The 11421-nt window shown below is 43.6% G+C and overlaps 1 protein-coding gene across 6 annotated transcripts in view; it reads left to right on the forward strand.

Moving 5' to 3' along the window:
* Nucleotides 1-10407, forward strand: part of SESN1 (sestrin 1) — a 75386-nt gene extending 64979 nt beyond the window's left edge. For all 6 annotated transcript variants that reach the window (XM_080586909.1, XM_080586912.1, XM_080586913.1 and 3 more), the window contains 9 exons: nt 792-857; nt 1767-1967; nt 2899-3081; nt 4539-4769; nt 6061-6208; nt 6984-7096; nt 7341-7531; nt 7795-7939; nt 9285-10407. In XM_080586909.1, the coding sequence (XP_080443035.1) occupies nt 792-857; nt 1767-1967; nt 2899-3081; nt 4539-4769; nt 6061-6208; nt 6984-7096; nt 7341-7531; nt 7795-7939; nt 9285-9371 (1365 nt within the window). In that variant the 3' untranslated portion in view covers nt 9372-10407. The remainder of the gene's footprint in view (nt 1-791; nt 858-1766; nt 1968-2898; nt 3082-4538; nt 4770-6060; nt 6209-6983; nt 7097-7340; nt 7532-7794; nt 7940-9284) is intronic.
* The last annotated feature ends 1014 nt before the right edge of the window (nt 10408-11421 follow it).

Below are 11421 nucleotides of genomic sequence, written 5' to 3' on the forward strand. Positions count from 1 at the left end.
GTATTGCTTGGTTGTAACAGCCTTCACCTATGTAGGGAAAACGTAGCAAAATATAAATCTGGATTTGGCAGGCAACTTTTAGGGGTTCTGTCTGCCCTCGAAGCCTAAAAGAGCTGTAGACACCCCTCTGCTCTGCCTTGCCTGCAGTGCCTCAGTACCGCAGGGTGCTCCCCCTCACCTCTGCCTGAGCCTGACCAGCTACTTACCCCGTCTTGAAAAGAAAGCAGACGCAGATGTAGATCAGGTACTTTCAGCAGTTTAAGACCTCTTTGAGGTCGGGGAAAAAGAAATCTGATTAGGGTTACAGCTGTTTCATTTCCTGACAGATGCACAGAGTGTTATGTGCTTGCTTACTGCGGATGTACACACATACATCAGTCTCGTTTTGTATCAGTGGCATAACCACACAGCAGCCGGCTCTGTACTGAACAACGTGTCCCGGACGCCCTGCCAGAATCTGCCTTATGCAAAATTTTCTGTGAACCAGGTTGTACTGTGCGCATACATATATATATTTGTGTGTTTTTTCTGTGGTTGACAGGGCCTTTGTTGTTGCAGTTTTTGTAGCTGGAGTGGGACTGTGCTCTGTAAACAAGTGTGACTAGTTCTAAAGTACTTGCAGAAAAATAATTTGCATTCGTACAAATGGTACTGGTGAAAGTACCGGTGTCAGAGTACCCCAAGTACCCAAATAAGCTCAGCTCTGAATGGCAAATTCTTTTCTTTCTTGCAACCACAGCTAAAAGGCTGTTTATAACCGAACGCTGAGATGGTGTATTTTTCTTTTCTAGGAACTTGGAATAAGAATTCCTAGACCACTGGGACACGGACCAAGCAGATTCATCCCAGAGAAGGAGGTGTGGTGGTGTTTTCAAGTACACAGTGAACTTTATGCTTTTAAGGAACACTCTTTTAGTAGTAACCCACATTTGGTTTCAGGACAGCTGCTGAACTGCAAAACATTTTCAGTTGTGATCACATTCAGTCCTGGTGAGACTTTGGCCACAGTTCTGATGTACAAACCAACGAGAGCCCGGGGGAACTCTGGAGTAGTTATGACACCTCCCGCACTGCTCTCTAGCATTAGAGAAACCCAATACTGTTCTGTGTAAGAGTGTGTGTTTCCTTGTGAACATCCGGATGTAGTTTCCTACTGGTCCACAAGGTACCTGCCCCTCTGCTCCGGGGTTACTTTTTCTTGAGCTGCCACTGCCATTCTGAATATCTGACAAACTGCAGAGTGCCGTGGCTGAGCATTGCTGGTGCTTCTCTTCTGAGCGACTGGTAGGAGAATTTGGAGCAGAGGAAAAGTTAGTAATATGCCTGTGGTTTTCTAGGAATTTCTGAGCCTTAAGCTTCAGTTTCCTTTTATAATTCTGTCTTGTCATCTTAGCTAGCTTTTTACTTGTTTTCTTCTTTTCCTTTCAGTAAAAAATATTTTTTCAGTTAGCTCGCTCTTGTTATAATAACGTAAGATGAATTTGGGGCATTCAGGAAGGTGCGAGTTGAGGAGAAGTCAATGTTGCATGAGAGAAAGTATAAAGGCAAAAATCTCTTTTTGCTGCTGATATAATCATTTGGGATCCAAATGAGAGGTGCTGAAGGGATCTCCTGCCTTGCTTTATGTGCACTGATTTAATGCCATTAGGAGAGGTATCTTATAATTCCTTTCATTGGGGGCCTGGGTGCTGTGGTAATACATTTTTTTTTCTATTTTATCAGTACTGCTCAGACAATATTATTAATCTCTCTTTCTGTTAACTCAGACTATTCAAGTGGGAAACGAAGACGCCATGATGCACACGCTGTTTGCAGATTCTTTTGCGACGCTGGGCCGACTGGACAATGTTACCTTGGTGATGGTTTTCCACCCGCAGTACCTTGAAAGCTTTCTGAAAACTCAGCACTATCTGCTGCAGATGGATGGTCCACTCCCTCTTCATTACCGGCACTACATCGGGATAATGGTATGCTGGAACGTAAAGCAGCAAGCAGAAACAGCCGCTTTGGCAACTCTCTCTGATCTTTTTTAATAGCAGTGTTTTGCAGTTTCTAGTTGGCTAGGCATTTCATCAGAAGCTAAGGGGAAAAACAGAGTAGGTTTGTTTGTGTCTGTTTTACAAATTGTTTCATAAGATCAGTACTTTATGTTCATAGTTTCGGTAGGAATGCAAGGAAGAGAAAAAAGTCTGTTATAAAAATACGAATTGTTTATTCTTGGTTTCCTTAGTATCTCAGAAACTGGTTTTCAAGACAGCTTTTGTGTGTGCATGGTCTGTCAAATGCACCTCTCTCTGACTCGGTAGTGCCATTATCTGCTTCTGAATCCCTGAATTCTGAGCAGGTTTTCTGCCAGAAGTGGCTGATTTTATCATTTCCAATCTGCCAGTGCAATGGTCATTAATGGCCTGCTGAAGTTACACTGAAGATTTGCACTGCACCTTGTTTTGATGGGAAAAGTGTTAATGCTTGAATAAATGACACTGGATCTCTTCTTTGCTGAAAAGCTGCCCTTAATTCTTCTTGCTATGTGCATTCTAAAACCTGCTTTTGTTCTAGCTGGTAAAGATTTGCCTAGAAGCAGTCTTGCTTCCTCCACGCTGGAGAGTACTGTGCAGGACGGCATAGTGGCTACAGGTCATGCAATAGATCTATGCCTGTACTTCTCTCTGGATGCAGGCATGGTGCACCTGTAGCCAGCATCATTAGAATGTAGACAAATGAGGAATATTTCTGTTATGAGAACAATAATCAAAACAGGCTTTTTGTAATTCAGCCTTTGAACACTGCAAGTCTTATTCTTGAATATTTTGAGGAAATGATGGCTTGTGACATTTGTTGTAATGCACTAACTTACTGTAATTGTTTTCCGTACCACAACCGTGTTTTCCTTTTTAGGCTGCAGCAAGACATCAGTGCTCTTACCTTGTTAACCTCCATGTGAATGACTTCCTTCACGTTGGTGGAGACCCTAAATGGTTGAATGGGCTGGAAAATGCACCTCAAAAACTGCAGAATTTGGGAGAACTGAACAAAATGCTGGCTCACCGACCCTGGCTTATCACCAAGGAGCATATCGAGGTAGATCTTTCATGGAGTAATGTGAATGTACCCTTGTTTTTCAGTAAATGCAATCTTAGGGTTAGGAGCCAGACAGGGTGAGAGATGTTCTGTGTTTCAGATCACTTTCATTTCGGTGTTTAGTCACTGCGATACTGCGTGCATGATATATCACTTGTGCTAACCCCGTAAAACTGGCATAATCATTACTGGTCTCAAACCACAAACCAATTTAATTTATGATACGCTGGTATTTCAGAGTTGTCATGTCAGAATTCTGTTGGTGCGATGCTGGTGTGGTCAGATGTGCACTTCCTTAAGTTGGATGCTGTCAGTAACCAGAAATCCCCGAGCATTTCTGAGATGGTGCCAGGCTGAACACAGATCACCATGTTTTTGTCCCAGTATTTGCTGGTTCAAACGCTCAGTTTTCCGAGCTCTAATCTCTCTGCAGGCATTTCTGAGTCCCTGGTGTTTACATCTAAGATAATTTTATTTGGGGGGGGTGGGGAAAGTCAGTAGTAAGAACAAAAGGAAAAGGCTAAATGCCCCCACACTGCCCCTGCATGGCAGTTTGGAGGTGACCGATGCCCAGGCTGGGAGTGGGGGAGCAGGAGGGCAGAGCAGCCCAGGGACGCCGTGGCAGTGCAGGGTGGAAGCCGGCCAGCAGCGCAGCACCAACCAGCCACAAAGCGGCTGCTTCTGCTGCTCTTTCCTCCGAGAGTAACCCAGCTCAGCCAGCTTTGGGTGTTCAGCGACAGCAGCTCTCACAGTAGGGGCACCCCTGCCCGGCCCTGGCCGTGGCTACTGGGGCAATTTTCCCTCCTCTGCCCTTCTCTTTACCCGTAGCACGGAAGTGGGTGCTGGGACTCGCTCTGCGCTGCCTGCCAGGTGGAGAGCGGAGGCAGGACCCTGGGCTGTGGGGGAGGACGCACGCTTTGCCAGGAGGCCCAAACCTCCCACACTTTCCTGCCTGAAGGGGAAGTTGGGGTTTGAAGCTTCTTGTCAAACGCAGAGCATTCCACCCACAGGGACCAGGCGCAGGGAGCCCAGCCTTGATGCCAGGTTCTTGCACAGCTGATCTGCCAGGAGGTGCCAGCGTTTTCCGAGTCTGTAAAGGCCGGTTAAAGAAAGAGGCAACTGTTGTGGTTGCGTCTTCACCAGAGGTGTGAGATTTCGACACAAGCCAGTCTGGCTTCAGTGCAAACCGTATGGTGCAAAACAGAAACCCCAACTGCCTCGATAGCTGCTTGGGGGCTGGAGAAGGGAGAGAAGTCACCAGGTCAGCTATCAGCAGGTAACCTGCTAACAGGACAGCGAGCATGCAGAGAGTTAGGGCAGAAGGGAGCTAGGGAGCAACTGTGGATTTTGGAAAAATAATTTTATCCGTCAAATAAATGTGTTGATAAATTCCATGAAAGTGGAATCGTGGAACCCCTTTTTAAAAGTAATGCTTTTGTCTTGCATTATTTTTAAAGCAACTTCTGAAGACTGAAGAGAACAGCTGGTCCCTGGCGGAGCTGATCCACGCAGTAGTTCTCCTTACACACTACCACTCCCTGGCTTCCTTCACGTTTGGCTGTGGAATCAGCCCGGAGATCGACTGTGAAGGGGGTCACACCTTCAGGCCACCTTCTGTCAGTAACTACTGCATCTGCGATATGACAAATGGTTACCACGGGGTGGATGACGTTCATGCCAGCCCAACTGTGAGTATCCCGGGAAGTGTCTGAAAACTCTCCTTCAACTGAAGTAGTTCCTTTGTAAACTGAATACACCGAGGATAGCCGTGCATGCGTCTCTTTTTGTTCAGTGGGATTGATGAGCCTAACCTAGCTGAGGACTAACCTGTTGAAAAGATATATTAAGGAGGAGCTGAAATGGCACTGGGGAAAGCTAGCAAAGGAAGAGACAAAGATACAATCTCTCTTGTCTATTTTTTTGATCTCTTATCTGTTTGCCTATCTGAGTGACTGCTGCTGACCTCAGCTTGATCATGATACACGTCCTGAGTAGCAGTGGCCAGGAAAGCTTTTTATTCCACGTGTGCAGTGGAAATTTGGCTCTTCCTTTGATTCTAGTCTTTGATGCCCTGAGGTGTTTGTGGTGCATCACACGACAGATCGTTCACAGTTTTCTGACCCTGTGTCTAAAACAGTACTTCCTGCCTGCAGCACTTGTGCTCACTGATCTGCACTTGCTTCCAGTTGGTGAGAAGCATGATGTGAACTGAGCGCTGGTTTAAGAGCAGCGACAACAGGATATTTTCAGTGTAGGTTCCTTGCTTGTGAGACTTTGCTGTAATAGCGTGGGTGGCACTCAGATTTTGTCAGATGAGCTTGCCGGTTTTCTCAAGGGGCAAGTTGACGGCAAAAGGCAGAGAGAAAAAGGGGAGAATAATTTAAATTGAAGATAACTTCAGTTTGCTTTGTGCTAATGGATTTTTACAGGACCAGATACTGAATTAATAGCATATTGTGATGGTGCTGAAACAGCTCTTGTGAAGTAAGATTATCTTGCGCTAGCTGTCCTTTGAGGCTTCATTAAATCTGCATTTACACTCACTCTTCCTTTCCCTTTCGATATGTTTTCTTCAATATGTGAGCAGAGAAAGGGAAAAATACAGTTGGGTAGTAAATTGTGGTTACTTCCTCTATCAGAATTTCTGTTACAGCCCCTATTTTTTTCAGTTGTTAAACATTTAGATTAGCTAAAAGAAATTATTTCAATTTTACTGTGACAACCACTTGTTCCAAAACGCAGTAAGTCTTAAAATATACTAAAAATACCGGAGATCTTATTGAGAAAAAATGATGACTAAATGTGAACTGTTAGGTCAGTACAGATTTCTTTCAAGAGCGGTTTTCCTGGAAAAATCAGTATTTAATGATGTAAATGAAGGACAGAGCCTGCATTTAAATTTTCTGGCTTGATGATTTCTACTGTAATTGTCAGTTCTTGTTACACAGGGAAATGAAATGTTTGTGTCTCCTTTTCAAGACTACAGAGTCCGTCTGTGAAGTTGAAGCTCTCATGGAGAAAATGAAGCAGCTGCAGGAGTGCAGAGATGAAGAGGAAGCCAGCCAAGAAGAGATGGCCACCCGTTTTGAAAGAGAGAAGAGGGAAAGCATGTTCGTGTGTTCTTCAGGTAGCACAGATGTAGTGTGTATATGTGTTCTAAATCGCTTTAAGAAATAAGTGTTGTTTGATGTCTCAAAAACAGTACCTTTGCTTTGAAGGGATCAAGATTAGGGGTGCCTGGTTTTCTTGCAGGATCACTTAGAAGCAAAGCAGTGCCAAGATTTGTGGCACCCCAAACATACACTAATACTTACTGACCAATATCGTGTTTACTAGAAATTTATTTCCAACAGAAATGTGAAACTTTTAAACCTCTTTCATGAGGCGTTGTAAAAAGAAGTCCTTAGATGTAGCTTTTTAAGTCTACAAAACGTTACGTTTCAGGTGACTCTGAAATAACACTTAATCTGTTAGAAGCTTAGGGTTGTTGTGGGTTCTTCAATGTTTTCCTGTAAAATAAACTTGGCATGGAAGACTTAGAGGTCTTTTTTCAATAAGCTCTCTGTTCCAAACCAAGTTTCCCCTTTACAGTTTTAAAGACCTCCTGAGTTCAGAGCAAAGTACCCCCTAGACCAGAGGGATAGGGTGAAGACTGGTACACAAAAGAAAGGAAAAAAGATGTTTGCAGATCAGAAAGATTTTGAGTGTTTTTCATGGAATTGCCTCTAAAAAAAGAACAGTTGAATTCACACTAAGGTGTACCAAAGAATTTTATTACAGGTATTCCAGTGAAACTGTGTTTATTTAAAAAGCACAGACTCCCATTCTTCTGTAACAGTTCCCCTAGTGCACTTCAGTTTGTTCTTACTGAAATTGCATGAAATTCTCTTTGCAATTAACAGAAGATGAAGAATCGGCACCGACAAGAGATGTGTCTCGTCACTTTGAGGATACCAGCTATGGTTACAAAGACTTCTCCAGACATGGAATGCACGTGCCCACCTTCCGAGCTCAGGTAACAAGGATGGGGGCTGCTCTCAGGAAGCTTAGGGTGCGGTCTGTTTGTTGTGTGGCAAATACCAAACCCAGAAATTGCTGTGCTGTAACTTACTGCCCCAAGGATGACAAGACTTAAAGCAGAAACCAACTGAACAAAACCCCCATACTGGATTATGTGCCCTGAGAGATTACATTAAAGCACAAGGCCTTCACAAGTTCATTTCTGAAATGCTCCATTCTGCATTTTTACTTCTTCTAAGGATTATTCCTGGGAAGACCATGGCTATTCCTTGGTTAATCGTCTTTACCCAGACGTGGGACAGCTACTTGATGAGAAGTTTCACATTGCTTATAATCTGACTTACAACACAATGGCCATGCACAAAGACGTGGATACCTCAATGCTAAGACGAGCTATTTGGAACTATATTCATTGTATGTTTGGAATAAGGTCAGTTTTGCTACGGTTTTTGTACATATCAGAATTGTTAGCATTATTATTATTATTTTTTTACTCAGACCAAGCAGAGCTATTTATTAAGCAAACATACTTGTGTGTTTTTTTTTTAAAAAAACCATATTTGTATGTATGGGGAAGGGCCACTAGTGGTACAAATTAGACAGTAATTTATTTTCTGGAAGGAACCTACAAACAAGGCAAGTGAAATATCTGGTTCTTGAAAATGAAAGTGTTTTTATTTCAATTCTGAACAGATACGATGACTATGACTATGGTGAAATTAATCAGTTGTTGGACCGCAGCTTTAAAGTTTATATCAAGACTGTGGTTTGCACTCCTGAAAAGACCACAAAAAGAATGTACGATAGCTTCTGGAGGCAGTTTGAACACTCTGAGAAGGTACAGTGTGCGTGCGGTCTGAGGGACATGGGTGGGAGATCTGTTTGTCATGCTACCGCCACACCTACCCAGCTAGCATTTAAGCTTTGGCTGATGTGACTGGGATTCTGCTTGTGTTCAGTAAATTAATTCGGGGTATAGCACTTCCCAGACTGAAATATTTTTTCTTTTCATACTGTGAATGGCCCCAAAGCAGTTACTTTAGTTAAAAGTCTAAGTGCCTACTGCTGGGTTACAGTCTGAATTGCACCTTCTGGTAATATTTTTTAATCAGTGTTCATATCAAAGGCTCCATTTCTTGCTAAACTCCTCGTGAAAATAGTCTAGAGATACCGAATTATAACAGGGATACTATAACTGTGATGATTTAAGGGTGAAAAAAACTACTATATGTGGTTTGGCTTTTTTTGTTAGACTTACAAGCTTTCAAGCACATAAACCCTTCTTTAAAGCCCCGAACCTTGCATCTCCCTAACCATCAAAATCCAAGGATCATACATGTTCCTGAATGCAATCACCAGCCACTCTCACCGTCCTCATGGAAGTAACGTCAGTGAAACCAAACACAGCCCTTACATGCCAAAACAAACTGTCAGCTAACCTGCTGTCAGTGAGAGAATACTTTTCACCCCCCTCCACCACATAGTTTCTGATCTCCTCCCCAAAGAAATACAGTAAATACATTGAGAAGATGAGCTGGGGCACTCAAATTCGTACCTCTGGCAGCTACTGAAAGCCTCTATCTCAACAGAGACAATAGTTTTATGGCATGTTACAGTTCCTGGTGTGCTTCACCTCAGCTAACCGCTCCCATGTTGTTCAGGTGATAATTACCTGTGTTTCTCTCTCTGTCCCACAGGGGCAAACGACCTTATCACCTCTTCCTTTGCTAACAACCCCCTCCGCTCCACAGGTACCAACCACCCTTTTGCCTTCGACTAATTAATTAACTGAATTAAGCTCAATTTCAACAGTTGTTCCCAAGCTGCACATAGCCTGCTGCTGATGAAGGGCTTCTGTGCTTGAAAGCTTGTCTGTTTTTTTCCAGCTAAACCAGTTGGTCTACTAAAGGTCACCTACCTCTTCTTACGAACCTGGCCCTGCTTAAACGTACCTGTGCCCCATTGCTGCACCGTGCTACAGTACCGGAGCGTTCCTTCAATCTTTCCTCCTTCAGCAAGCTTTCCTGATAGAGCTAATTAGCTGGGTAGCTGAAACGTGCAAAGCGCTCCCCCACTGCTAAGGCAAAAACTAATACGAAAACCACAGCCCCACAGACTTCCTTTTACCGAAGCACGTTACTGCGAGCGCTTTGCTAACGCACAACTTCTTTTGTTTCCCAAAGGTCCATGTAAATTTGCTTCTGGTAGAAGCTCGGATGCAAGCCGAACTACTTTATGCTCTGAGAGCTATTACTCGCTATATGACCTGATGCCTCCAGCTGCCTGTCGACGTTGGAATGTTGTGCAGCTGCGGTATGGCAGAGGAAGATACGAAGCCTCAGGACCAACGGTAGCTATAAATTAAGACGCCCATTGTGCCATAACTCCTTTAGTTTCAGCTATTTCCGTGTTTGGAATATCACTGCTGCCAGTAGGCAGTGAACGCTTGGCAGTTGAAAAGACAGGGTTGTGCAGAAGTGCTGCCTGATCATGGTATTTTGGCTTTAGACAGCACGGGACACTCTATGAACTTGTGGCAATATAGCAAATGATAGGTATATAGATCTTCTAAGGCAAATACAACAGGAGTTGGAGCGTGAAAAGAAGTGGGACTTGATGACATTTGCTTTCCCTACAAGAATAATTTTAGAAAATGTTGATGCTGCTATTTGTGCTGGTGGAGTGAACAGACACAGGCTGTTCCAGTTAAGCTAAAAGTGAAAGTGAGCACTGCTATTGTCTGAGCCTTTATTGTGTGTGGTTTCAAAAAAGCCTTGTTATTTAGATTTTTAATCAGAACTAAACCTCTTCTGTCCACACTGATGATTTGAAAGATAGCAGTCAATTTTCTCAAATAATTTAGCCTTAAGATGCTATAGGACATTTGTTCAGCATTATTTGGTGAGCTCCAAAGTGCAATGGTCTTCCTATGGAAAGGAGAGGACATCGGTCCTCCGAGCTTTTTAGAGATCTAACTACATGAAGTGTCGAGTAGCTTCTTGTCCTGTTTTTCAAGGGTGAACTGATACCTGTTCAGGAGCTAGGACAAGGTGTGGGAATGTTGTTCTAGACTGCCAAACAGTCCTACTGTATTACATGCCCAGCGCTGGTCTTACTGATTTTTTGCAGTTGCTTAAATAACTAGGCTAAATATGATCTATTTTTAGTAAATCAAAACATGATTAAAATGCTGACATTTAATATACAGTGGTTTTGGAGAACACATGAATACTTTTGTATGAGTGTGAATCGCTTTTTAAATTTGTCAGTATTATTGGTATTTTTTAAATAAAGGTAACAACTTTTTCTCTTGGTGTTTTTGTGTGGTTTAACTTCACATTTCTCTTCTTACTGGTTGACTCACTCGTTCACATACCCAGTGTACTAAAGACTGTTTTAAAATGCTTGAAACAGTAACTGAGCAAATGTACTTAAAATGACAAACCATGATTTTTTTCAACCAAGTCTAAAGCGGTAGGAGATAAAGTTTTAAAAAAACGTATTTATCTCTTCACTAAAATCACAGTGGGAGCACCTCTCACATACCTTCCTGGTATCCTCCCTCATTCCTTCCCTTAGTCTTCTACCCTCTATTCAGGTATGCTCTGCCACACAGGGTTTGCTGCTGCCTCACAGGTAAGGGGTGTGAGATGACTGGAGACAGCAAATGTATTTTTATATAACCACTTCTTTTCAACAACTAGCTCTAAATATCACTTGGAGATTAACAGGGATTTTAAAACGGTCCAGCAGTGAACTTAGTTCCAGATTAGGCTGCTAGTTTTCACAGACTACTGCCAAAAAGACCTCTGGCATCAAAAGGGATATTCACTGTGCAGTCAGGCTGAGGAATTTATGGCAAGAGGCACCAGGGAGTGGGAGGGGGATTTAGAACAGTTCAGTTGGAAGGGATCAACAGTGATCAAGTCCAACTGCCTGGCCGCCTTTGGGCTAACCAAAAGTTACAGCGTGCTATCTAGGGCGTTGTCCAAATGCCTCCTGAGCACCGACAGGCTTGGGGCACTGACCACCTCTCCAGGAAGCCCATTCCAGTGTTTGACCACCCTCACGGTAAAAGAATTTCCCCTGATGTCCAGTCTGAACCTCCCTGGCACAGCTTTGCGTTGTTCCTGTGCATCCTGACATCAGTTCCCAGGGAGGGGAGCAGAGCCCAGCACCTCCCTCTGCACTTCCCCTCCTTGGGAGGTTGCAGAGAGCAGCGAGGTGGCCTCTGAGCCTCCTCTCCTCCAGCCTGGACAACCCCAGCGTCCTCAGCCTCTCCTCCCAGGACAGGCCTTCCAGCCCTTTTACCAGCGTTGT

Source organism: Anser brachyrhynchus (genome assembly GCF_964034855.1).
Source record: "Anser brachyrhynchus genome assembly, chromosome: 3".
Lineage (NCBI taxonomy): Eukaryota > Metazoa > Chordata > Aves > Anseriformes > Anatidae > Anser > Anser brachyrhynchus.